This window comes from Ranitomeya variabilis, chromosome 3 (genome assembly GCF_051348905.1).
Source record: "Ranitomeya variabilis isolate aRanVar5 chromosome 3, aRanVar5.hap1, whole genome shotgun sequence".
Taxonomy (NCBI): domain Eukaryota; kingdom Metazoa; phylum Chordata; class Amphibia; order Anura; family Dendrobatidae; genus Ranitomeya; species Ranitomeya variabilis.
The window spans coordinates 543,903,612-543,931,592 of NC_135234.1; the positions used below are offsets into that span (position 1 = coordinate 543,903,612).

At 43.7% G+C, this 27,981-nt stretch overlaps 2 protein-coding genes across 5 annotated transcripts in view; one reads left to right on the forward strand and one right to left on the reverse strand.

Moving 5' to 3' along the window:
- LOC143816569 (G-protein coupled receptor 183-like) overlaps positions 1–9,061 on the forward strand; it is a 31,289-nt gene extending 22,228 nt beyond the window's left edge. Inside the window, exon 2 of one of the 2 annotated variants that reach the window (XM_077297115.1) lies at positions 7,072–9,061. In XM_077297115.1, the coding sequence (XP_077153230.1) occupies positions 7,089–8,153 (1,065 nt within the window). In that variant the 5' untranslated portion in view covers positions 7,072–7,088 and the 3' untranslated portion in view covers positions 8,154–9,061. The remainder of the gene's footprint in view (positions 1–7,071) is intronic. The other variant, XM_077297116.1, reaches the window with a different exon arrangement.
- The window catches only part of UBAC2 (UBA domain containing 2), a 249,802-nt gene that overhangs the window by 121,410 nt on the left and 100,411 nt on the right, over positions 1–27,981 (reverse strand). The gene's annotated exons all lie outside the window — the stretch shown is intronic.

A 27,981-nucleotide genomic window follows, 5' to 3' on the forward strand; every position in this document is an offset into this window, starting at 1 on the left:
ATGCAAGTATGCATTGGTTTAAGTGGGAAAAAAACAATATAGTCAATAAATAACAAGATAGGCCTGGCTAAAGATATAGTACAGGTCAAAAGTTAGCACAAAAGTTGATGCAGTGGTTTTCCTTGTTCTTTTTGTAATATGCACATAGCAAATTCAGATTGATGGCATCAAAAGATTACATAAAGAAACAAGAAGTAAAGAAACACTTATAAAATAAACCACAATATGTGTTAAACATTAGATTCCTCAGTATGCTCTTTCTCCTGGTTGATAGCTTTACACCCCTTTGGCATTCTCTTCAGCACCTTCATCAGCTGGTCACCTGGAATGGGTTCAATGAACAGATATGGCCCATCATTTGTGGAATTACTTGCCTTTACTTGCCTATGATGTCAGTTACAGGCCTCTCTTATCTTTTTAAGCGGGAGAACTTGCACAATTGGAGGCCGACTACTTTTTTTCCCCACTGTACTTAATGGAAATATTCTGTTATTTTGTATACAGTTTATCTGGTAGGTCTCCATTACTACTAATAACACAACAAAAAGTGCAGAGGATATAGGGAAGGATATGATAACATTACTCTGAATAGCATTGCAGTGTCAGTACTCTGAGCCGTAGTGTCATCACCTCGCCAGTTTCCTTCCTTAAACTGTTAGAAAAAAAAACTTTCAAGTGCCATGTGAAGAAACCTTTCAGTCTTAAAGAAGCCCTCGCATTAACTTTTTTTCCCCACTATATCTGAGTATATGTTGTACATGTGTATGGTGTGTAGTGTATATTACTGCACTCACCTACTGCCACCTGGTCCGGTCGTCTTCCAAGTGACATCACTGCTGAAGTCACTCAGATGAGAAACAGAAGGGCGCTGGATCCTGGAGAGGATGGTGGTAGGGGAGTATATTAATACTGATGCACAACACAAAAAGTATTCATACCCTGTGAACTTTTCCACATTTTTTCACATTACCCCTACAAACATAAGTATTTTATGCGATACACCAAAACCAAAGTAGAAAGTATTTGGGAAGTTTAAATGAAATGATGCATTTGTATTCAACCCCTTGTAGTCTGACACCCTAAAATAAATGCTGAGAGATCAACTGCCATCAGAAGTCACATAATTAGTTAATTGAGTCCACCTGTGTGTAATTTATTCTCAGTATATCTATCTACAGCTGTTCTGTGAAGGCCTCAGAGCATCACAGCTTGGAAATGCTTCAGACAAGAGTGTTTCAATTCTTATTTTAGGGATTTTGATACATTCTTCCTTGGAAAATGTTTCCAGTTCTATGAGGTTCCTGGGTCGTCTTGCATGCACTGCTATTTTAAGGTCTAGCCAAAGATTATTAATGATGTTTACATCAGAGGACTGTGAGGACCATTGGAAAACCTTTACCTTGCACCTTTTGAGGTAGTCTATTGTGGATTTAAGTGTGTTTAGTTTAGGATCATTATTCATTTGGAGTAGACATCCTCTTTTTTTACAGATGGTGTTAGGGTACCGTCACACAGAACCATTTTAATCGCTACGACGGCACGATCCGTGACGTCGCAGCGATCGTATGATTATCGCTCCAGCGTCGTAGACTGCGGTCACACTTTGCAATCACGGCGCTGGAGCGATGCCGAAGTCCCCGGGTAACCAGGGTAAACATCGGGTAACTAAGCGCAGGGCCGCGCTTAGTAACCCGATGTTTACCCTGGTTACCAGCGTAAACGTAAAAAAACCAAACAGTACATACTTACATTCCGGTGTCTGTCCCCGGCGTTCTGCTTCTCTGCACTGTGTAAGCGCCATAGCCGGAAAGCAGAGCGGTGACGTCAGACGTCACCGCTGTGCTCGCTTTCCGGCTGGCCGGCGCTCACACAGTGGAGAGCAGCTGAGACGCCGGGGACAGACACCGGAATGTAAGTATGTACTGTTTGTTTTTTTCACGTTTACGCTGGTAACCAGGGTAAACATCGGGTTACTAAGCGCGGCCCTGCGCTTAGTTACCCGATGTTTACCCTGGTTACAAGCGAACACATCGCTGGATCGCTGTCACACACAACGATCCAGCGATGTCAGCGGGTGATCAAGCGACGAAAGAAAGTTCCAAACGATCTGCTACGACGTACGATTCTCAGCAGGATCCCTGATCGCTGCTGCGTGTCAGACACTGCGATATCGTAACGATATCGCTAGAACGTCACGAATCGTACAGTCGTAGCGATCAAAATGGTACTGTGTGACGGTACCCTTAGGTTTGCATCAAGAATTTGTTGAAGTTTCATTGAAGCCATTCATCCCTCTACTCCTAAAATGTTCCCCGTGCAAATTGCTACAACACAATCCCAAAGCATGATCGATTCAACTCCATGCTTAATGGTTGACGAGATGTTCTTTTTCTGAAATTCTGTGCCCTTTTTTCTCGACACATACCTTTGATCATTGTGACCAAAAAGTTCTATTTTAAACTCATTGGTCCACAGGACTTGTTTTCAAAACGCATCAGGCTTGTTTAGATGTTCTTTTGCATACTTCTGGCGCTGAATGTTATGGTGAGGATGCAGGAGAGGTTTTTTTCTGATGACTCTTCCATGAAGGTCATATTTATGCAGGTGTTTCTGAACAGTAGAACAATGTACCACAACTCCAGAGTATGCTAAATCGTTCTGAAGGTCTTTTGCAATAAAGCAGGGGTTCTAATTTGCCTCTCTAGCAATCCAACAAGCAGCTATCACTGAAATTTAGCTGGGTCTACCAGACCTTATCTTGACATCCACTGTTCCTGTTAACTGCCATTTCTTAATTATATTTCAAACTGAGGAAAGGACCACTTGAAAATGTTTTGCTATCTTCTTATAGCCTTCTGCTGCTTTGAGAGCCTCCAACATTTTCCTTTTCAGGAATGCTAGGCAGCTGCTTCGAAGAACCCATGGCTGCTGTTTTTTGGTTAGAGGAGGCTGGGTTTTTAAAAAGCTGGGAAATTTGCATCTCTTGACCTTTCCTAACGCTGACAGTGAACAAGCCATAACCCTAACAGGCTAATTAAGCTCTGAAACCTTGGTCAAAGTGATCTGAGCACACAAATCTCCAATGGTGCCCAAACTTTTGCATTGGCCCATTTTCCTTTTTGTACTTCTTAAAATGTAAAAAATGACATTTTTTGCCTAAAATTTTCCTTTTGTAATTTTTAAATGTAAAAACCAGGGGTGCCCAAACTTCTACATGGCACTGTAGCAAGACATGGCTATCCATTTAAACTGACATCCCAAGCAAGGAGAGCACTAATTAGAGAATCAACCACTCTTGAAGAGTTGAAGGGATCCACAGCCCAGGTGGGAGAATCTGTCCACAGGACAACTATTAGTCAGACACTCCACAAATTTGGCACAAATTTGGAAAAGTGGCAAGAAAAAAGCAATTTTTAAAAGCAAGCCATAATACGTTGCATTTGCAGTTTGCAAAAAGCTATGTATGAGACACAGCTAGCATGTGGAAGAAGGTTCTCTTGTAAGAGAAAACCAAATCAGAACTGTTGGAGCTAAATGCAGGCCACTATGTGAGGTGAAAAACTAACACTACACATCACCCTGAAAATACTTTCCTCATCGTCAAATATTGTGGTGGCGGCTTCATGCTATTGGGATGCTTTTTTTCATCAGGTACAGGGAAGCTGGTCAAAGTTGATGGGAAGAGTCAACTACAGGGTAATCCTGGAAGAAAACCTGTTAGAGGCTGCCAAAAACTGGAGACTGATGCGTAGGTGTACCCTCCAGCAGAACAATGACCATAAACATACTGCCAGAGCTAGAATGGAATGGTTTACATCAAAGCATATTCATGTGGTTGAATGGCCCATTCACAATCCAGACTCAAATCCCATAGAGAACATGTGGCAACACAAATATTTCTGTTCACAGGCGCTCTCCATACAATCTCACTGAGCTGGTTTGCAAAAACAAATGGGCAAAAAGGTCAGCCTCTAGATGTGCAAAGCTGGTAGAGACGTACCCCAAAAAACTTGAAGCAGTAATTGTAGCAAAAGGTAGTCCTACAGTATTTAGAAAACAATGTATCATTTCCTTTACACTCCACAAATACTTGCTAACTTAGTATTCATTTATCACATAAAATCCAAATAAAATACATTTAGGTTTGTGGGTGTAACATTAAAAAATGTGGAAAACATCACGGGGCAAGAATAATATATTTTTTTAACTAAATCTCAGTATACAGTTCCTTGAAAGAATAATGCGAGGGCTTCTATAACAGTCCAGAGATGCTATTTTTATCCACACGCTGAAATTATTAAAAACAAGCATTTTCCTATTAAACATGTACATGAAAAAGTGAATTCACATAAACCTCAAAGGCCCAAATTCATTAAGACCAGAGTTTTACATGTCAGTCTCAATGAAGGGGTAAGAGGTACTCATTAGGAGAAGTGTGCCACTTAATGAAACAGGCGCATCTTACAAATGGTGGGAGACTCCATCCACCACAACTGATCAAGAATTAGACAAACGGACACTGCCACAACTGGTTCCTCCCCAGACACAACCAATTTGGCAGAGCAGGCCGAAGCTGGCGTGAAAACTCCAAGGATCGCAACCCTTTGTTGCTCAAAAAATGTGACTTTTTAAGGTGTTTTGAACCAGAATTCTGGTTAACCACCTTAAAGGGAACCTGTCAGCAGGATTGTGCACAGTAACCTACAGTGTCAGGTCTGCGCCGTTATACTGATTAAAATGATACCTTGGTTGATGAAATCCATCTTGTGGTTGTTATTTAATCTTTATTTTCAGTTTTGAGTTAATGATCTGCTCATGCCCCGCGGCGGCCTGTGGGGGTCTTCATGTGGTGCTATCATTATACAGGTCCTTCTCAAAAAATTAGCATATAGTGTTAAATTTCATTATTTACCATAATGTAATGATTACAATTAAACTTTCATATACTATAGATTCATTATCCACCAACTGAAATTTGTCAGGTCTTTTATTGTTTTAATACTGATGATTTTGGCATACAACTCCTGATAACCCAAAAAACCTGTCTCAATAAATTAGCATATCAAGAAAAGGTTCTCTAAACGACCTATTACCCTAATCTTCTGAATCAACTAATTAACTCTAAACACATGCAAAAGATACCTGAGGCTTTTAAAAACTCCCTGCCTGGTTCATTACTCAAAACCCCCATCATGGGTAAGACTAGCGACCTGACAGATGTCAAGAAGGCCATCATTGACACCCTCAAGCAAGAGGGTAAGACCCAGAAAGAAATTTCTCAACAAATAGGCTGTTCCCAGAGTGCTGTATCAAGGCACCTCAATGGTAAGTCTGTTGGAAGGAAACAATGTGGCAGAAAACGCTGTACAACGAGAAGAGGTGACCGGAACCTGAGGAAGCAGTGGACTGAGTCTGGTGTGGAAACATCCAGAGCCACCGTGCACAGGCGTGTGCAGGAAATGGGCTACAGGTGCCGCATTCCCCAGGTAAAGCCACTTTTGAACCATAAACAGCGGCAGAAGCGCCTGACCTGGGCTACAGAGAAGCAGCACTGGACTGTTGCTAAGTGGTCCCAAGTACTTTTTTCTGATGAAAGCAAATTTTGCATGTCATTCGGAAATCAAGGTGCCAGAGTCTGGAGGAAGACTGGGGAGAAGGAAATGCCAAAATGCCTGAAGTCCAGTGTCAAGTACCCACAGTCAGTGATGGTGTGGGGTGCCATGTCAGCTGCTGGTGTTGGTCCACTGTGTTTCATCAAGGGCAGGGTCAATGCAGCTAGCTATCAGGAGATTTTGGAGCACTTCATGCTTCCATCGGCTGAAATGCTTTATGGAGATGAAGATTTCATTTTTCAGCACGACCTGGCACCTGCTCACAGTGCCAAAACCACTGGTAAATGGTTTACTGACCATGGTATTACTGTGCTCAATTGGCCTGCCAACTCTCCTGACCTGAACCCCATAGAGAATCTGTGGGATATTGTGAAGAGAAAGTTGAGAGACGCAAGACCCAACACTCTGGATGAGCTTAAGGCCGCTATTAAAGCATCCTGGGCCTCCATAACATCTCAGCAGTGTCACAGGCTGATTGCCTCCATGCCACGCCGCATTGAAGCAGTCATTTCTGCCAAAGGATTCCCGACCAAGTATTGAGTGCATAACTGAACATTATTATTTGATGGTTTTTTTGTTTGGTATTAAAAAACACTTTTATTTGATTGGTCGGGTGAAATATGCTAATTTATTGAGACAGGTTTTTTGGGTTATCAGGAGTTGTATGCCAAAATCATCAGTATTAAAACAATAAAAGACCTGACAAATTTCAGTTGGTGGATAATGAATCTATAGTATATGAAAGTTTAATTGTAATCATTACATTATGGTAAATAATGAAATTTAACACTATATGCTAATTTTTTGAGAAGGACCTGTATATTCATAATGCAGACTGCAGACAGGTCACTGATCCCTCACTGACCTGCCCCCTAGTTTCCATAATGAATATTTGTACATACTTAAGAAAAAAACCTTTGTGTAGGCAGGTGCCAGTCGTGGCATAATCGCATATATATTGTGTATATATCATAATTAATATGTTTGAGGTTCTGATATTAAAAAAAAAATCCATTTGAAAACGGCGCCCGCCGCACCTGCGCAGTAGCAGATATTGGCGAATGCAGAGAGCTGCTATTGCACAGGCGCAACCAGTGCCATCTTGGAGGAGTAATTTTTTTTTTCTCTAGCAAGATGGCGCTGCCATTCAGTGGGCTCCACTGTTCTTATGATGAGTGGCGATCCCATAAGTCCATCACCCCGTGATCAAATATTTATCACTTATCCTGTTGATAGGTGAGAAATGTCTTTGTGGGATAACTCCTTTAAGCTTATTACTTCATATTCAAAAGTTGTGGATTTACCATATTACATAAGTACAATATTACATATTTACAATATTCAGATTTTTTTATTGCATTAGACTCTATTCAGAAGTACTATTTTCTAGTTATCATAAATTGCAGTTCATAGAAACTTTGAAACTTCAGTAATAAAAAAAACCTTTTTTTCCCCCCAGACACATCGACCATCAAAATGGACAACATAACCAATGACACGTGTGACCTGTATTACCACCAAAATACAGCAAGAATTTGGTTGCCAATTTTTTACAGCATGATTTTCCTATTTGGATTGCTTGGAAACATCTTGGCTATGTTTGTTATCCACAAAAACAGGAGGAAACTTAACTCTACTACACTCTATTCAAGAAACCTGGTCATTTCAGACATCTGCTTTGCCATTGTCTCCCCGTCCAGGATCGTGTACTATGCGAGGGGTTTTGACTGGACCTTGGGAGAACCGCTTTGTCGAATAACTGCACTTTTTCTGTACATTAATACTTATGCCGGAGTAAACTTCATGACTTGCTTGAGTATCGACCGTTTCTTTGCAGTGGTGCATCCGCATCGTTACAACAAAATAAGGAGAGTGAAGTTTGCCAAAATCATCTGCATTGTTGTTTGGTTGGTTGTCTTCTTCCAAACATTCCCACTTCTTCTACAGACAATGTCTCACAGGGAGCCCACTGGGAAAACAACATGTATGGAATACCCAAATTTTGAACAGATACAACATTTGCCATATATGCTTCTTGGAGCATGCTTTATTGGATACTATGTTCCTCTAATAATAATGTTGTATTGCTATTCTCAAATAAGTATTAAACTCTGCCAGACTACAAAGAAAAACCCACTATCGGAAAAAACTGGCACCAACAGAAAAGCTACTAACACAATCATTCTAGTGATTGTGGTGTTCCTAATTTGTTTCACACCATACCATGTAGCCATTACCCAACATATGATCAAAAAACTGATTTATGAGCCAGACTGCGATGAGAAAAAACTATTTCAAATGGTCCTTCATATCACCGTAAGCCTGATGAACTTAAACTGTTGCCTAGATCCCCTCATATACTTCTGTGCATGCAAAGGCTACAAGAATCAGATTCTGAAAATATTAAGACGGCAAGCCAGCATTACCTCCTCCAGTGCCACAAGGCCAGCAGCTGAAGAAAGCTCGCGTGACCTCACAGAAAGCCAAACAGTACAAAGCATACCATTAAACCATAAAGCAAATCACTCCATTCATAAATAACATTTGGGACAAAAAAAATGAATGTCTGTTCCCGTTAAGCAGTAAGTGGAAGGAGATGTATTTTTGCACTGACCAAGAGAAACGAAGAACGTTGGGCCTCTTGAAGAAAGCTAGAATTTACCCTTTAAACCCTTGGCATAGTAGTTTCTTCATTGTTTGAGGCACTATCCACCATTAAATAACTGGATTGTATATACGTAAAACCAGCAGCATAATATGTGCCTGTTCACCCAGAGTGGACAAGTCAATGCACATCGAAGCCAATTAAAATATTTCATGAGACAGAAATAAAAACTCTCAAGGATAACCATGGAAAGGAAAGAGGCAGGAGCAGCTATCTCTAGCGGCATTGCTGGTCTTAGTGTTTCTTCAAGTCCTGATCACAGATCATGTGTATTGTGATTATACTGTAAAAACAAGTTCCTAGAATATAACCAGCACAATGTCGAGTTTCAGACAAAACAAATAGGTCTTGTTCTAAGATTTCTCTTATGAGAAAATGTTTGTAATACTGAAGGTATGTGAGACTACAGGTAATTTAGCATGGTTAGGCATTTGCGCCACTGATTAGTGAAGCTTGAAAACACAATGCATGCAGCAGGTACACATGCAGAACGATGGAAAGTATTTTATGCAATCATAAACATGAAAGGTCTTGTCTAGTCTAAGAAATTAATGGCCAGAACACTTCTAACCTGACTACATGAGGAACAGCTAAACTAGTGATAGATCATGATTTTTTTTAATCCAAGGAACAGTAGGATGTGGCCAAACTTGGACAAACCAAGTGCATCAGGATCCTTAAATATGTACATACATAGCATATATTGTGTATAGGATAATGAAATTATTTGCCTTTTAAGGGCTTGTACACTCCTATTAATAATAAAAACAAAAGCTGTAAGATGAATTCACCAACTGATTCTTGACTTTCCTTTCCTAGTTCTTCCCGGGACTCCAGCTGTAGCAAGCAAGATTTTATGATAATGCTATGTTGAAATTCCATATATTATAGGCTGTTAAATTCTGGTCTGGTTCTAATCTGTTGCATGTGGTGATGTGACATCCAGCTCCTTTACTTCCTGCTGCAGTCCATAGGAAGCACAGAGTACAGAGATTTCCTGTCTGTGCTTTGAATGGCTATTCTGACCTGTGATGTCATGTGGGCATGGTCTGTAAGTCTAGTCAAGTTTACAGTGACTGGGGAGGCGAACAGGGATGGAGAGCACAGAGACATTCCATGCGCCACACAAAATAAGTTATCTTATCAACTTGTGACTTTGGCCAGAGGAGATGGTGCTGGGCTTTCCAGAGTGCTACATTACATTATAATGAATGACTACATGATATGACTCATTGTTCCCTTGCAGTACTCTGTGCCTCTGTGATACCGATGTCAGCCCCTGGCACATTACAGACTGCAGGACGCTGTCAGGATAGCACATAATATGCAAAGTGGGTGTAGTGACTGTGTTCAGTGATTTAACTATCTTGAGCCTGTATATGAATCTTAGGATGGTGCTTTGTAGGTGGAATGGGCGAGTATTGAGGGTGGGAGTGTGTGAACCATGGCACAGATACAGATCTGCTTCATGTGAAATGTACAGGTGTTTCTCACCAAATTAGATCATCAAAAAGTTAATTTATTTCAGTTCTTCAATACAAAAAGTGAAACGCATTATATAGATTCATTACAGACAGAGAGATCTATTTCAAGTGTTTATTTCTGTTAATGTTGATGATTATGGCAACCCAAAAGTCATTGTCTCAGTAAATTAGAATACTTCATAACACAAGCTTGAAAAATGATTTTAAAATCCGAAATGTTGGCCTACTGAAATGTATGTTCTGTAAATGCACTCAATACTTGGTCAGGGCTCTTTTTGCATCAATTACTGCATCAATGCGGCGTGGCATGGCTGCGAACAGCCAGGTTGCTTTGATAGAAGCCTTCAGCACAGTGATACTGTTGTTTCTAAACAAGGTATTGGTACTTTTGGCAGTGTGGACAGGTGCCAGGTCCTGCTGGAGAACTAAATTTCCATCTCCTAAAAGCTTGACGGCAGAGGGAAGTATGAAGTGCTCTAAAATTTCCAGGTAGATGGCTGCGCTGACTTTGGTCTTGATAAAACACAGTGGACCTACACCAGCAGATGACATGTCTCTCCAAACCATCATTGATTGTGGAAACTTCACACTAGACCTCAAATAGCTTGGATTGTGGCCTCTCCACTCTTCCTCCAGACTCTGGGACCTTGATTTCCAAATGAAATGGAAAATTTACTTTCATCTGAAAACACATTGGACCACTGAGCAACAGTCCAGTTCTTTTCCTCCTTGGCCCAGGTAAGACGCCTCTGGCATTGTCTATTGGTCACGAGTGGCTTGACACAAGGAATGTGACACTTGTAGCTCATGTCCTGGATATGTCTGTGTGCGGTGGCTCTGGAAGCAGTGACTCCAGCAGCAGTCCACTCCTTGTGAATCTCCCCCAAATTTTTGAATGGCCTTTTCTTAACAATCCTTTCAAGGTTGTGGTTATCCCAGTTGCTTGTGTACCTATTTCTATCATACTTTTTCCTTCGACTCAACTTTCCATTAATTTGCTTGCATATAGCACTCTGAACAGTCAGGTTCTTTAGCAATAACCTTTTATGGTTTATCCTCTTTGTGGAGTGTGTCAATGACTGCCTTATGGACATCTGTCAAGTCAGCAGTCTTCCCCATGATTGTGGAGCCTAATGAAATAGACTAAGGGACCTTTTTAAATGCTTAGGAAGGCTTTGCAGGTGTTTTTTGTTAATTATTCAAATTTACTGAGATAACGACTTTTGGGTTCTCATTGACTGTAAGCCAGAATGATCAACATAACAGAAATAAACACTTGAAATAGATCACTCTGTTTGTAATGACTCTATATAATATATAAGTTTCACTTTTTGTATTGAAGAACTGAAATAGAATATCATCAAAAAGTTAATTTAATTTTGTGAGAAGCACCTATAGCTTTCTATAAACATGAAATCTCAAATCAAAACCTCATCACATTATTCAACCCAAATAATATACCAAAAATAAAAATAGAATGCATTATAATTGGAAATTTGATCAAATACAACTTTATGAAATTACATTATGAAAATCACATAAAAATACATTTTAAATGAAAGTCTAAAAACACACACATGGGAAAAAAACAGTCGATAGAAGACATAAAAAAGGTAGGAGATGTTGGATTACCTACTAGATTGATGAGATACATATATAACGCATGCACAAGGGAGAAGCATGATGCTGCAATGATACATACAGTATATAGAGAAAAATCACCCAGGAGAATATAAAAATAGCAGGGACATGTCGGATAGGGGTACAAATGACCTAGGCACAGTACAAAACCCTCCACTGAATGCATATTCCCCCTCTATTCAAGACAGGGCTCCATAGCCCCATCTTAGGAATTACTGGAGGTCGCAGCGGCCAGTCTCCTAGCAATCAGTAGAATACCATTGATGCTTTAAGGAATAATACTTTAAATAGATCTTTTAAAGCTCTTAAGAATTATGTATTTACTTTGACAATTCATTTAAAAGTGGCTCTATAATCCCGATATTAAAGTTTAGCTCAGCCTCTGCCCACCTAGCCTGATAGACGGCTCCTCAGTCTTTCCTGCTGCCGGGTTCTCACACAGCTCAGTACAGCCTGACGCTGCCAGTCAGGCTGGATTGGGGGAGACTGAACTTATGAGCAATTTTCTTGCAGAGCTGGACTCATAAAATGCTAATTTTAAAGGGGTAATCTTGTCCAAATCGATAAGTCTGCAATCACTCTGTGCACTGCAGGGATTCACTGCTATCTGACCTGGGACTGGAGGCTATGTATGAGTTATACATACTCATGACCAGTGGGTGCAGCCTTCCAAAGACCTGTGTGGAAAGAGGCCCTGCCCTCTAGTCATCCACGCCCACTGGATGGCCGTGTCACTAGACGGGGTGCCGCGCCACTCTATACAAGTTTGTATTGAGCGAGGCCACGCCCACTAGACAGACCTTGGCCAGGAGTATGTATAACTCATACATACTCTGCAGTTCCGGGTCAGAAACCAGTGAATCCTCTCAGCACACAGTGTGTGTGCTGGGGGGATTCATAAGTTTGTGGTCAGACACAATAACTGCAGACTTATCGATTTGGGCCAGACAACACCTTTAACATCATGATAATAGAGCTACTCTTATTTCAAGGTTAATACACCAATCTCATCAAGTCTCAAAGATCTATTCGCTAATATATGCTGTTTGTATTGTAAATATGGTTAGAGATCAGCTATAATACACAGTTAAACAAGATAAACAAAAAAAAAAATCTAAATACTTTTCATACACATGAATAGATGTTTATTGTAGGATAAGTGAAGTTTTTTTTAATATTATTTAATTTATCTTTTAAATTTATACAATAACACAATTTATCTAACATACAATCATTACTACAAAGACACGGTTTCACAATCTTCCAGTAAAGCAGCACAGAGATTAGCTAATCTGCGAACCACAGATCAGGGCCCTTCCTGTTACCTGGGCAGAATGTTATGTTTGAAATTCTCAGTACATAGTAACAAAGCATTCTTCAGTAAAAAAGGGGAATAAGAAACTTGTGGACTCGAGTGTATTTTATAACTGCCCTAAAGCTGTGTCAACCAAATATTACATTTATTTATTATGCTCACAGGTGATGGTCTACTAATCAATTGATTGAAATTTAAATCTTTTCAATGCTATTGATACCATTAACTTTTTACATAGTCTTAAAGGGAACCTGTCACCCCCCCAGGCGTTTGTAACTACAATAAAAGAGCCACCTTGTGCAGCACTATTGCTGCATTCTGACAAGGTGGCTCTTTTAGTTCTTGTTCCTGCCACTGCTGCAATAATCGTTTATCAAATGTGTCCCTCATACCTTGAAATGGTCTGGGGGCAGGGCTTTCCCCCCTAACACAGACGCCTCACACCCGTTACTCAGGGTCTCTGCGCGCCGCCTCCTCTTCCTTCATTAGCGTCCCCGGCGCCTGCACTGTAAGTTCGAAGGGCAGCGCAACTGCGTACGCCCGAAAAAAAACTTACAGTGCAGGCGCTGGGGACGCCAATGAAGGAAGAGGAGGCGGCACGCAGAGGCCCTGAGTGATGGCGGTCTGTGTTAGGGGGGAAAGACCTGCCCCAGGAAGATTTCAAGGTATGAGGGACACATTTGATAAACGATTATTGCAGCAGTGCCAGGGACCCGAACTAAAAGAGCCACATTGTCAGAATGCAGCATTAGTGCTGCACAAGGTGGCTCTTCTAGTTACAAACTCCGGGGGGAGGGGGGTTGGCGACAGATTCCCTTTAAAAAAAAAAGTAAAAAACACTTTTTTTTTTTTTTTTTTTTTTAAACTAAACCAAGTTTCAGCCTACAACCTTTACTCCTTCGCTCATTTAATAGACCCATTAAGTTTGTAATCTTCTAGGTTTTACACTTTTCTCTTGTTGCTGTCTTTGCTAGTTCTTTGATTTCTCCATTTACTGCCTGTTTAATGACCTCTTTATCTCATTATGCTGATACAATGAGACTCAGAAATGTGTGGTTTGTGCCTTTCTGCAATATCTGCGTTAAGTGCTCTTTCTTTCCACTCATATGTACCATTTGTGAGTCACCACTCCTTCAGGTTAGCAGGCCCTCCCTCTCTGCACTGTGCTATAGAACAGCCAGCCCTGAAAACATGGCTGCTTTACCCCTCTTCAATTCCTGATCAAACATTACACGCTCCTCCCCATTTCTGCTACTCTCTCTAAAGCCAACCATACATTTTTCACAGTTGTCAGCCAAACAAGTTATTTTTCCCAGCTGTACCCTACATGTGCACACTAGGCTAAGTGTGCATGTGTTTTGTAAGAGCGGGAGTAAGCACTGATAAACATTGTTACCATTGGTATCTTTGCCCTGAGTTCAAAAGAGTTGAACATAAAATCTAATAACAGGTTTATTGTTTCTTCCCTGACATCAGCCATCAAGGAATGGTCTAAACACCCCTATATGCAAAAGATAAATTTGTTTGACATTAAAATACGTATGGATACGTTAACACCTAAAGAAAGAGGGAGAACAGAACTAGCAGAGTCAGGAGCAGTTAGTCATGGGATGTATGTCCAAAAAAACTGGCAATGTTATAGCAAGTTCTTCAATGGCAAATGTGGCCCACAGGGTGATTATATTTGGCTCAGTTTTATTTGGCATCACATTTTCAACTGTATAGACATCCTGGATGCCGATAAAGTTGAAAGCAATAATGGAAGAGGGAAGCCGTCTGCTCCCTCCCCCATCATTCTCCCTCTCTGTCTGATGTCTCGATAACATCACTATTTCACACATGGTGTGCAGAGCAGTGAAGAGCTTCACAGAGCTTGATGCTAAGACCAGAGCAGCCGGAGAATGGGGAGTTTTTTTTTGTTTGTTTTTTTTTTAATGTGGGGTCCATTATACTGTATGGAGGACTATGTGGAGCAGTTATTCTGTATGGATAACTGGGGGCCCATTACACTGTATGGAAGACTATTTGGGATAATTCTGTATGGATGACTATGTGGGGCCATTATACTCTATGGAGGACTATGTGGGGCACATTATACTGTATGGAGGATTATGTGGGGCCCATTATACTGTAAGGAGGACTAGGTGGGGCCATTCTGCAAGGAGGACTATGTGAGGCTCATTATACTCTATGGAGGACTAAATGGAGCGCATTATACTGTATGAAGGACTATGTGGGCCCATTATACTGTATGGAAGAGTTTGTGGGGCCCATTATACTGTAAGGAGGATTAGGTGTGGCCATTATTCTGTATGGAGGACCATATGGAGCCCAGTATACTGTATGAAAGGCAAAGTGGAGCCCATTATACTGTATGGAGGACTATGTGGAACCCATCCTTCTGTATGGAGGATTATGTGAGGCCATTATTCTGAATGGAGGCCTATGTGGGGCCATGATTCTCCATGGACTCCTATGTGGTGCCATTATTCTGCATGGAGGCCTATGCGGATAACATACTAACGGCCCCAGCCGGGTGGTCCCTGTCGTGTCTCTCTGCTTCCTGCCTGTTTGTGCACTTCACAGCGGCACACCTAGTGCACAAGCATGAGCTCTACCAGGTCCTGAAAATGATCCCCTGGTCCGTGTGTGACCAGTGCCTGAACCCAACTTCCTGGCCTGTATGTGGTCAGAACCTGAACCTGCACCTCAGGTCTGTCTGTGTCTAGTGCCTGAATCTGAATCCCTTGTGGGGCCACTGCCTGAACCTGCCTCCCTGCTCTGTATGTGGCCAGGCCTGAACCCGCTATCCCGGTCCGTGTGGCCAGTGCCTGAAACTAGAACCTGAAGCCACATCTGTGCAATCTGAACCCTGTAGCCGCTCAGGATATCTGAACCTCGAAACCACACCTGCGGTACCTGAATCCTGTCTGCTAGTTACAAGTCCAGTCCGTGTCTGTGAATCTGACCCTTGCGGTCAGCAGCTGCAGTACCAGAGACTGCCTAGGAGTGGTTTCTGGAGGCTAATTGCAGCTCAAGCTTGACTCCATCATCAGGAGCTCCAGTAAACACTAAGTAGCAGATTAGCTACTCCCCTCAACAGACCATGTGCGCCATCTCTGTGCGTGATATGTGGGGCCCATTCTTTGTGGAGGACTATGTGGGGCCATTATTCTGCACAGAGAACTATATGGGGGCATTATTCTGTACAGAGGACTATGTGAGGCCCATTATACTGTACGGAGGACTATGTGGGGCCCATTAAACTGTACGATGCACTATGTGGGGCCCATTATTCTATATGGAGAACTATGTGGGGCCCATTATTCTGTATAGAGGACTATGTGGGGCCCACTATTCTGTATGGAGGACTAGGTTGGGCCCATTATTCTGTATGGAGGACTTGGTTAGGCCATTATACTGTATGGAAAAATAGGTGGGGCCGTTCTACTGCATAAAGGACAATGTGGGGCCCATTATACTGCATAGAGGACTATGTGTGGCCCATTATACTGCATAGAGGACTATATGGACTATATACCATTTTGGTGCAGATACGATCTTTTGATCGCCCGTCATTGCGTTTTAATGCAATGTCGCGGCGACCAAAAGAACGTAATTCTGGCGTTTTGACTTTTTTTCCTCAGTACGCAGTTTAGCGATCAGGTTAATCCTTTTTTCAGTGATAGATTGGGCAATTCTGAAAGCGGCAATATCAAATGTATGTTTGATTTTTTTATTGTTTTATTTTGAATGGGACAAATAGGGGGGGTGATTTGAACTTTTAGATTTTTTTTTATTTTCTTAATAATTTTTTAATTTTTACTTTTGGCATGCTTCAATAGTCTCCATTGGAGACTAGAAGCTGCCATAACTAGATCGGCTCTGCTACATAGAGGCAATGATCAGATCGACTCTATATAGAATTACTCACTTGCTATGAGCGCCGACTACTGGGAGGCGCTCACAGCAAGCTGGCACTGACAACCATAGAGGTCTCCAGGAGACCTTAGGATGTCATGCCAACACACCAGTGACCCGCGATCACGTGACGGGGGTCACCGGTGTGCGTTTTTCAGGCGCAATTGCCAGAAGCGTGATTTAAATGCTGCTGTCAGCTTTTGACAGCGGCATTTAACGGGTTAATAGCCGCGGGTGGATTGCGATTCCTTCCACAGCTATTGTGGGCACATGTCAGCTGTTCAAAACAGCTGACATGTCCCGGGAAAGATGTGGGCTCCCCACCAGAGCCCACATCAAAGGGAGGGACTCCGACATTGGCGTAAATGTATGCCCGATGTTGGAAAGGAGTTAATATATACAACGCATTAGAATGCTGCATATGAGGGCTTTAAAGTACTGGTCTTACCTCCTATGGGAAAAATTGGTGAGAATTCCTTTTGCGTGGATCGTGGACCCACTGTGTCACGGTCTAGGCTTACCTAATAAAGTCCTGGCTAAGCAGCTATCTTGTTTTGGCTAGAGCCCCTGATGGTGGAGTTCGACTTGAGCTGCAGGTAGCCACCAGATACCACTCCTAGACCATGATACTGCAGATGCTGACCCCAGAGCTCAGGAACGCAGACCTGGACACGGGCTCGGAGTCACAGGCAGGACAGGATTTGGACACTGTTCAGACAACACAAGTTCTGGGTCATCGGACAAACTGGACACTGACTCGGAGTCACTGGCAGGACAGGATTCGGATAATGGAACAGGCTCAGGTAGTAAAGACTCTTGAACGTTAACCAGGACACACACTGCTGCTGGATCAAGTATTTTATATATAGCGAGAGACGTAAACAACAGTCTCCCTCCACTGTCTGTACCACATAGAGACCAGAATATAGCAAATACATTTTGTGGTTTAAAACATAACTTTTACTAGCTGGTTTATATAAAAAGGTTTTCACCTCAATACACATTCAGTGAACCAATACACTAGTGCACAAATATATCAAAAAACAAGAAAAAAAAGATGAAAAAAACACATATTTCTGTTCCGCATCTGGGATAAATTACAGACCATACAACTCCCAGTTTGGGAAGAAGAAAAATGTATCTGTCACACCAGCTAAATCATTCATGTGAATCAACAAGAAGCCTAAAATCCCAAATGGGAAACTCTATTAAGCTTAAAGAAACACATTGTTCACATATATCAATCAGTAGTTGTAAGAAAAATGAACAGTCTCACCACTTTTCATCCTTAGTTACAATTTCAAGACATAGGGGGTCCCGGCAATATTCCTGTCAGTCACTATTATGAGGCTGAACCTGGCACCCCAAGACTCCTGCCCTTACAAGCGGCGGCTGATTGTTATGTTACATAATCCCTGTTTCCAATGTTACATGAGCCCCATGAGCGCACCTTACAATGGGGCAGCGGAAGCGTCGTAAGACTGCTTCCGCTGCCCACGTCGGGCATTATCGGCACGACGCATAGCGACGGCCCCGTGCCGACGCTAGTGTGAAAACAGCCTAAGGGCCCATTTTCAAAGAGAAGGTCAGAGGTCTCTTAATAGTCTGTTTACACAGGCCAAAGGAGCTTCAAAGGAGCACTGAACAATTAGTAACAGACCTTTCAGTGGCATAGGCAGCTTTTGGTCTTGGCAGTACAACAACACTTTATGTTAAAGATGCGCTGTCGAGTTAGAGGATCTTTTATGCAAACCAAAAGATCTTTTCACCTGACAAACAAGCATTTTACCCATTGGTCAGATTATCAGCATACTGTTTAGACTGAATGATTATTACAAAACAATTTCTAGAAAAGCTCATTCATGATCATCATGCAGTGTAAATGCACATTACCAGTCTTCTAACCACAATCTTCTGATCATCAGCATGTACTCAATGACATGTTAAGCTACTTTCACACTAGCGTTAACTGCAATACGTCGCAAATGCGTCATTTTGCCGAAAAAACGCATCCTGCAAAAGTGCTTGCAGGATGCGTTTTTTCTGCATTGACTAACATTAGCGACGCATTTGCGACGCATTGTCACACGTCGCAACCGTCGTGCGACGGTTGCGCCGTGCTGTGGCGGACCGTCGGGACCAAAAAACGTTACATGTAACGTTTTTTGCTCCCGACGGTCCGCTTTTTCCGACCGCGCATGCGCGGCCGGAACTCCGCCCCCACCTCCCCGCACTTCCCCGCACCTCACAATGGGGCAGCGGATGCGCTGGAAAAATGCTTCCGCTGCCCCCGTTGTGCGGCGGAGACAACGCTAGCGTCGGGAACCTCGGCCCGACGCACCGCGACGGACCGAGCCAGACGCTAGTGTGAAAGAAGCCTTAGGGAGAATAAAAAATTAAGTGATTTGCGACAAACAGTCTTTAACTACATTTGCCATATTTTTAATAAATGTAATCTACGCCTGGTATGAGCAGACCTAGATTTGCACTATTCTCCGGCATTCTTTTTAAAGCAAATCTGTCACTAGGTGTTTGTTATGTAATCTGAGAACAGCATGATGTAAGGGCAGAGAGCCCGATTCCAGCAATGTGTCACTTACTGGACTACTTTGTGCAATTATGATAAAATCCCCGGTTTCTCTTCTGTAGAGATAGCAATGCTATGAATGCGGAGTTCTGCATAACCTCACCCACAGACCTGATTGGCATCTCACTATGTACAGTGTACATTGTCTGCACGCTGCCAGTCAGATTAGCTGGACTGCCTGGCACATGACATCTAGTCCTGCAGCGACACCACAATCCAGCCAGGATGTTATGCCCCGTATATTTAGAGCAGATACATTTTCCATGGGGCAAGATAAATAACTGACAAAAAACAGGATCATGGATGATCCAAATGCAGGGGAATATAGATGGATAAGAATAGGCAGTCATACCTGGAGTTGCGACCAGAAGTCACCAGTTGATCAGTCACTTATCACTGTCTCAATAGACCAATTACAATATTGGACAATGAGAGTATAAAAGATCATGAGGAGCAAACCCTGGTTGTGGTCCAGGAAAAATTGCTAAAACCGGTCAACTCATATAATGATCAGATAATGATCGAGATTATACAGTAATAAAGTTAAGGTGACAGTGGTGAACAGTGAACACATTCCCATATAGGAGACTTCCTTACAACTATGACCAACCCCATAGTAGTGAGATATGACATATATAGGGAATAAAAGGAACATCCTCACCTATCTGACACTCATAGGCGGATAGGTCCTCAACCATTCTCCAGACGGTCCAAGGTGAGGAACAAGAGAATAGCCCTACATATCCCTACGACGGGATACAAAAACCTAAGACTCCATTTGCTTCCGCCCTGACAAGGGCAGTCCACAGCCAGCCCTGATAAGGAAGCCCTGCACTCTACCTAGGTGCGTCCCAACACATTTCTTCCCTGGAGTCTTCAGGGAACAATTGTGCAGCTTACAGGGAACCTGTCAGCAGGATTGTGCACAGTAACCTACAGACAGTGTCAGGTCAGTGCTGTAAGGCTGGTTTCACATTTGCAGACGAGGGCTTTGCGGAGGACTGCAAAGTTCCTCCGTTAAGCCCCGCCCACTGCTGCACCTCTTCCTTCAGCTCCGCCTACTTGTGCATGTGTTCTGCGTACCCTATCTTTAACATTGGGTACGCAGGCCATGCGGATGTATGCGGATGCCTCCGCATGTGTCGTCTTGATGAACATGTTGCATTTTGTTGCGGTCGGTGCAGATTCAAAACGACGCATGCCGAGGCATCCGCATACATCCGCATGGCCTGCGTACCCAATGTTAAAGATAGGGTACGCAGAACACATGCACAAGTAGGCGGAGCTAAAGGAAGATGCGCAGCAGTGGGAGGGGCTTAATGGAGGAAGAAGGCTGCCGTCCGCAGCCCTGCCAAACGCTAGTGTGAAGCTAGCCTTATACTAATTAAAATGATACCTTGGTTGATAAAATTCGTCTTATGGTTTAATCTTTATTTTCCGTTTTGAGTTAATGATATGCTCGTGCCCTGGGGCGGCCTGTGGGGGGTATTTATGTGGTGCTCTGAATAGATATTCATAATGCAGACTGCTGACAGGTCACTGATCCCTCACTTGACCAGCCCCCTAGTTTACATAATGAATATCTATACATGGCACCTGCTCTGCAGCATAATTGCATGTTTCATGTCCCAATAATACATGTTCCTGATGTTATTCAGCTAGAAAAAAAAAGAAAATCAATTTGAAAATGGCACCCGCCGTGCATGCGCAGCAGCAGCTATCGGTGTATTTAGCTGTGATCCGGCAGCTGTTACTACGCATGCGCCGGCGCCGCCATCTTACTGGTAAAGGAAAAAAAAAAAATCCTAGATGGCACCGCCCGTGCCTGCGCAGTAGAAGCTCTCGGCTATCTTTTGTGACCGCAACTTATGACTGATTAGAAGTAATGGTCACAAGTGTTCAATTCAAGACTACAGTGGGTACGGAAAGTATTCCGACCACTTTACATTTTTCACTCTGTTTCATTGCAGCCATTTGGTAGATTCAAAAAAGTTCATTTTTTTTCTCATTAACCCCTTTACCCCCAAGGGTGGTTTGCACCTTAATGACCGGGCCAATTTTCACAATTCTGACCACTGTCCCTTTATGAGGTTATAACTCTGGAACGCTTCAATGGATCCTGATAATTCTGACACTGTTTTCTCGTAACATATTGTACTTCATGATAGTGGTAAAATTTCTTTGATATTACCTGCCTTTGTGAAAAAATCGGAAATTTGGCGAAAATGTCACAATTTTCCAACTTTGAATTTTTATGCAATTAAATCACAGAGATATGTCACACAAAATACTTAATAAGTAACATTTCCCACATGTCTACTTTACATCAGCACAATTTTGGAACCAATTTTTTTTGTTAGGGAGTTATAAGGGTTAAAAGTTGACCAGCAATTTCTCATTTTTACAACACCATTTTTTTTAGGGACCACATCTCATTTGAAGTCATTTTGAGGGGTCTATATGATAGAAAATACCCAAGTGTGACACCATTCTAAAAACTGCACCCCTCAAGGTGCTCAAAACCACATTCAAGAAGTTTATTAACCCTTCAGGTGTTTCACAGGAATTTTTGGAATGTTTAACACCTTAATCCCATATGACGTACTATCCCGTCAAGGTGACCTGGGACTTAATTCCCAGTGACGGGATAGTACGTCATATGCGATTGGCTGTGCTCACGGGAGGAGCGTGGCCGTTCGCGGCCGGGTGTCAGCTGCCTATCGCAGCTGACATCCGGCACTATGTGCCAGGAGTGGTCACGGACCGCCCCCGGCACATTAACTCCCGGCACACCGCGATCAAACATGATCGCGGTGTGCCGGCGGTACAGGGAAGCATCGCGCAGGGAGGGGGCTCCCTGCGGGCTTCCCTGAGACCCCCGGAGCAACGCGATGTGATCTCGTTGCTGCGAGGCTCTCTTAGGCTACTTTCACACTAGCGTCGGGAACAACCCGTCGCTGTGCGTCGGGCCGACGTTCCCGACGCTAGCGTGGTCTCCGCCGCACAACGGGGGCAGCGGATGCATTTTTCCCACGCATCCGCTGCCCCATTGTGAGGTGCGGGGAAGTGCGGGGAGGTGGGGGCGGAGTTGCGGCCGCGCATGCGCGGTCGGAAAAAGCGGACCGTTGGGAGCAAAAAACGTTACATGTAACGTTTTTTTCTCCCGACGGTCCGCTACCACACGCCAAAGCGTCGCAAAACGGACGCACCGTTTGGCAATGCGTCGCAAATGTGTCGCTAATGTTAGTCTATGACGAAAAAACTTATCCAGCAAGAGCTTTTGCTGGATGCGTAGTTTCGGCAAAACGACGCATTTGCGACGTATTGCAGTTAACGCTAGTGTGAAAGTAGCCTTACCTCTCCTCCCTGCAGCAGGCCCGGATCCAAAATGGCCGCGGCATCCGGGTCCTGCAGGGAGTGAGGTGGCTTACCAAGTGCCTGCTCAGAGCAAGCTCTTGGTAAACCTGCAGCACTGTAAGTCAGATCGCCGATCTGACAGAGTGCTGTGCAAACTGTCAGATCAGCGATCTGTGATGTCCCCCCCTGGGACAAAGTAAAAAAAAAAAATTTCCACATGTGTAAAAAAAAAAAAAAAAAAAAAAACCTAAATAAAGAAGAAAAAAATATTATTCCTATAAATACATTTCTTTATCTAAATAAAAAATAAAATAATAAAAGTACACATATTTAGTATCGCCGCGTCCGTAACGACCCAACATATAAAACTGTCCCACTAGTTAACCCCTTCAGTGAACACCGTAGGAAAAAAAAAAAAAAACGAGTCAAAAACACCGGATTACGTACCGGTAATGCTCTTTTATAGAGCCACGACAGCACCCACTGAGAGAGGGGATCCGCCCCTAGGAACAGGAAACCCTACGGAGAGATAAAAGGGGCGGTCCCCCTCGCTCCCACAGTTTGGGTTACAGAGATTGCGAGGAACCGCCCACCAGTTTTAATATGTCATTCTATATCAACATTTTATCTTAACTAAATTACGTATATTTACAAGAACCAAATCACCCTTAATAGTGCTCATATGCAAACTAATATATATAAGGGAGGGAAGTGAAGGGGTGCTGTCGTGGCTCTATAAAAGAGCATTACCGGTACGTAATCCGGTGTTTTCTCTTCGCCACGACAGCACCCACTGAGAGACTTTCAGAGATAGTTATTTGGGGGGGATTATCGTGTTAAGAACTGATCTACCGAAACACAAGTCAGTGGAGGCAGATAAATCTAGTCTATAGTGACTATAGAAGGTAGTAGGAGATGACCAAGTTGCGGCCTTACATATGAGTTCTATTGGAACCTCCCCTCGCTCTGCCCAGGATGATGCTATCGCCCGGGTGGAGTGTGCCTTTACAGTCTCAGGTGGATCTTCCCCTCTAGACGAATAGGCCAGGTATATCGCCTCCCGAATCCATCGGGATAATGTGCCTTTTGTAACACCAGCTCCTTTCCTCTGACCCTGGAAGGAAACAAAGAGAGCCCTGCTCTTCCTCCAGGGACTAGTCCTGTCTAGATAGGTTATTACGGCCCTTCTCACATCTAAAGTATGGTACTTTTCTTCTTCCTGATTTGTAGGGTTATCATAGAAGGTAGGAAGAAGAATTTCTTGAGATCTATGGAATTTAGTACACATTTTAGGCAAGTAGGAAGGGTCTGTTTTTAGGACAATCCTATCTGGCAATATTGACATGAACGGAGGATCTACTGATAGTGCCTGTATGTCACTTACCCTTCTTGCCGACACTAAGGCGAAAAGAAGAGCAGTCTTGAGGGAGACATGTTTAATGTGAGCAGAATGTAGAGGCTCAAATGGGTGATCTGTTAAGGCTTCAAGGACCAGACTAACATCCCAAGGAGGTGAGTTGGGAATATGGACCGGTTCTGTTCTCTGGCAGGCTGAGATGAATCTGGATATCCATCTATTTCCCGCAACGTTGTGAGTATACAAAGCCCCTAGCGCGGAAACTTGCACTCTTAAGGTGTTAACTGAGAGGCCTAAATCACGTCCTCTTTGGAGAAATTCAAGAATAATAGGAACTGGAATTTCATTTGACAGGGCTGAGGGATAGAGGCTTAGAAATTTCTTCCATATTTTTACATAGATCGATGTAGTGGATCTTTTCCTACTCAGCAATAGGGTATCAATTACTTTATCAGAGAAGCCCCTTAGTTTCAACAGCTGCCTCTCAAATCCCAGGCTGTCAACCGTAGACCCTTCACATGAGGGTGGTTGAAGGGCCCCTGGAAAAGCAGATCTTGATTCTCTGGGAGAATCCATGGGTCCGAGACGGACATGGCTCTGAGCAGGGAAAACCATGGTCTTTTTGGCCAGAATGGGGCGATTAAGATTATATTCGCTCTGTCCTCTCTTATCTTCCTGATTACTGTTGGAAGAAGAATCATCGGGGGAAAGGCATATGCTTTCCGAAATGTCCATGGAATCTGGAGGGCGTCGAGAACATCGGGGTTGTCGGTTCGGAACATTGAGGCGAATGTTTTTACTTGCCTGTTGTCTCTTGTGGCGAAGAGATCTATGTCGGGTATACCCCATTTGATAGTTATCATTTTGAATATCCGACGATTTAACACCCACTCCCCCTGATGGAGGGTATGACGACTGAGAAAGTCTGCTTTTGCGTTGTCTATCCCTCGGACATGTAGTGCTGATAAGGACAGAAGATGATCTTCGGCTATAGTCAAGATGTTTTCGGCTATAGACATGAGAGTGCCTGATCTCGTTCCGCCTTGATGGTTGACGTAAGCCACTGATGTCATGTTGTCTGAGAGTACCCTGGTATGTGTTCCGTGCAACTGTGGGAGGAATTCACATAGGGCATGATAGATGGCTTTTAGTTCTTTTTTATTAGACAAGTCGTCTAATTCTGTAACCGACCACAGCCCCTGGACAACCTGGTCCCCCAAGTGTGCACCCCAACCATGAGGGCTGGCATCCGTAAAAATTATGTTTGAGGGTTTAACCTCCCAGGGAACCCCACTAACTAGATGATCTGGTTGTAGCCACCAGGTTAGGGATTGGATTACGTCATTAGAAAGGGAAATTTTACCGTCTAATCGCCCTTGTAATTTTATCTCCTCATGTAAAATTGTATACTGTAAGCACCTTGAGTGGAACTGGGCCCATGGAACCGCTGGGATACATGACGTGAAGGAGCCAAATAAGGACATGCCTTCCCGGAGGGAAATTATAGGTTTATCTAGTACAGACTGGACTTTATTTCTAACTGTTAATTGTTTAGATTCCGGGAGAAAACATTTTTGACTTACGGAATCTAATATGATTCCCAAAAATACCTGGCGAGTAGTCGGGATCAGCCTAGATTTTTCCCAATTTATTAACCATCCCAAGTTCTGCAAGGATGAAATCATATGACATAATCTTTGCTGACATTGTGAGGGGGATTTTCCCACTACTAGAAGGTCGTCTAAGTATGGGATTATGAGGGTGTCTTTTAATCTTAGATAAGACATGACCTCTGACATTAGTTTAGTGAATACCCTTGGAGCAATCGCTAGTCCGAAGGGCATTGCCGTATACTGAAAGTGCCGTATACATCCATTCAATACAACCGCTACGCGGAGAAACTGCTGATGTTCTTTAAAGATTGGTAGATGATAATACGCATCTTTCAAGTCCAGAACTGCCATAAAGCAATGGGGAAACAGGAGTTTTACGGTGGATCGAATAGATTCCATTTTAACCCCTTCCCGACCCATGACGCCTATGCGGCGTCATGGAATGATCGCGTCCCTGCAGATCGGGTGAAGGGGTTAACTCCTATTTTACCCGATCTGCAGGGAGAGGGGGAGTGGTACTTCAGCCCAGGGGGGGTGGCTTCACCCCCCCGTGGCTACGATCGCTCTGATTGGCTGTTGAAAGTGAAACTGCCAATCAGAGCGATTTGTAATATTTCACCTAAAAAACTGGTGAAATATTACAATCCAGCCGCTGCAATACCATCGGCCATGGCTGGAAAACCTGAAGTGACCCCCCCCACCCCACCGATCGCCCCCCCAGTGCTCCGTTATGGGGTCCGGTCCCCTCCGTCCTGTGCTCCGCTCCCCCGTCCTCCTGCCCGCTCCCCCCCTGCTCCTATGTCACCCCCCGGTGCTCCGACGCCCCCCCCGTGCCCCGATCTCCCCCCCCTTATACTTACCTAGGCTCCCGGTGTCGGTCCGTCTCCTCGCTGGGCGCCGCCATCTTCCAAAATGGCGGGCGCATGCTCAGTGCGCCCGCCGAATCAGCCGGCTGGCTGATTCATTACAGGTACATTTTGATCGCTGTGGTAGTTTCTAACACAGCGATCAAAATAAAAAAATAATAAATAAACCCCCCCCCCTTTATCACCCCCATAGGTAGGGACAATAATAAAATAAAGAAAATATTTTTTTTTCTTTTTCCACTAGGGTTAGAACTAGGGTTAGAACTAGGGGTAGGGTTAGGGTTACGGGTAGGGTTAGGGTTAGGGTTATGGCATGTACACACAGAGCGGATCGGCCGCGGATCCGCAGCAGATCGGCCGTGGATCCGCAGCGGATCCGCAGCGGATCGGCAGCGGATCCGCAGGGGATCGGCCGCGGATCCGCAGCGGATCGGCCGCGGATCCGCAGCGGATCGGCAGCGGATCGGCAGCGGATTGGCAGCGGATTGGCCGCGGATTGGCCGCGGATCCGCAGCGGATTGGCCACTGCGAATTCGAAGCAGTTTTCCATCAGGTTTACAGTACCATGTACACCTAAGGAAAACCAAATCCGCTGTGCCCATGGTGCGGAAAATTCCGTGCAGAAACGCTGCATTGTATTTTCCGCAGCATGTCAATTCTTTGTGCGGATTCCGCAGCGTTTTACACCTGTTCCTCAATAGGAATCCGCAGGTGAAATCCGCACAAAAAAACACTGGAAATCTGCTGTAAATCCGCAGGTAAAACGCAGTGCCTTTTACCTGCAGATTTTTCAAAAATCGTGCGGAAAGATCTCACACGAATCCGCAACGTGGGCACATAGCCTTAGGGTTAGGGTTGGAATTAGAGTTAGGGTTGGAATTAGGGCTAGGGTTTGAAATAGGGTTAAGATTAGGCTTGTGGTTAGGGTTACGGATAGGGTTAGGGGTGTGTTGGGGTTACAGTTGTGGTTAGGGTTGGGATTAGGGTTACGGTTGGGATTAGGGTTGGAATTAGGGTTACGGGTGTGTTGCGGTTAGGGTTGTGGTTAGGGGTGTGTTGGGGTTAGGGTTGTGATTAGGGTTATGGCTACAGTTGGGATTAGGATTAGGGGTTTGTTGGGGTTAGTGTTGAAGTTAGAATTGAGGGGTTTCCACTGTTTAGGCACATCAGGGGTCTCCAAACGCAACATGGCGCCACCATTGATTCCAGCCAATCTTGCGTTCAAAAAGTCAAATGGTGCTCCCGCCCTTCCAAGCCCCGACGTGCGCCCAAACAGTGGTTTACCCCCACATTTGGGGTACCAGCGTACTCAGGACAAACTGGGCAACAACTGTTGGGGTCCAATTTCTCCTGTTACCCTTGCAAAAATAAAAAATTACTTGCTAAAACATAATTTTTGAGGAAAGAACAATTATTTTTTATTTTCACGGCTCTGCGTTATAAACTTCTGTGAAGCACTTGGGGGTTGAAAGTGCTCACCACACATCTAGATAAGTTCCTTGGGGGGTCTAGTTTCCAAAATGGGGTCACTTGTGGGGTGTTTCTACTGTTTAGGCACATCAG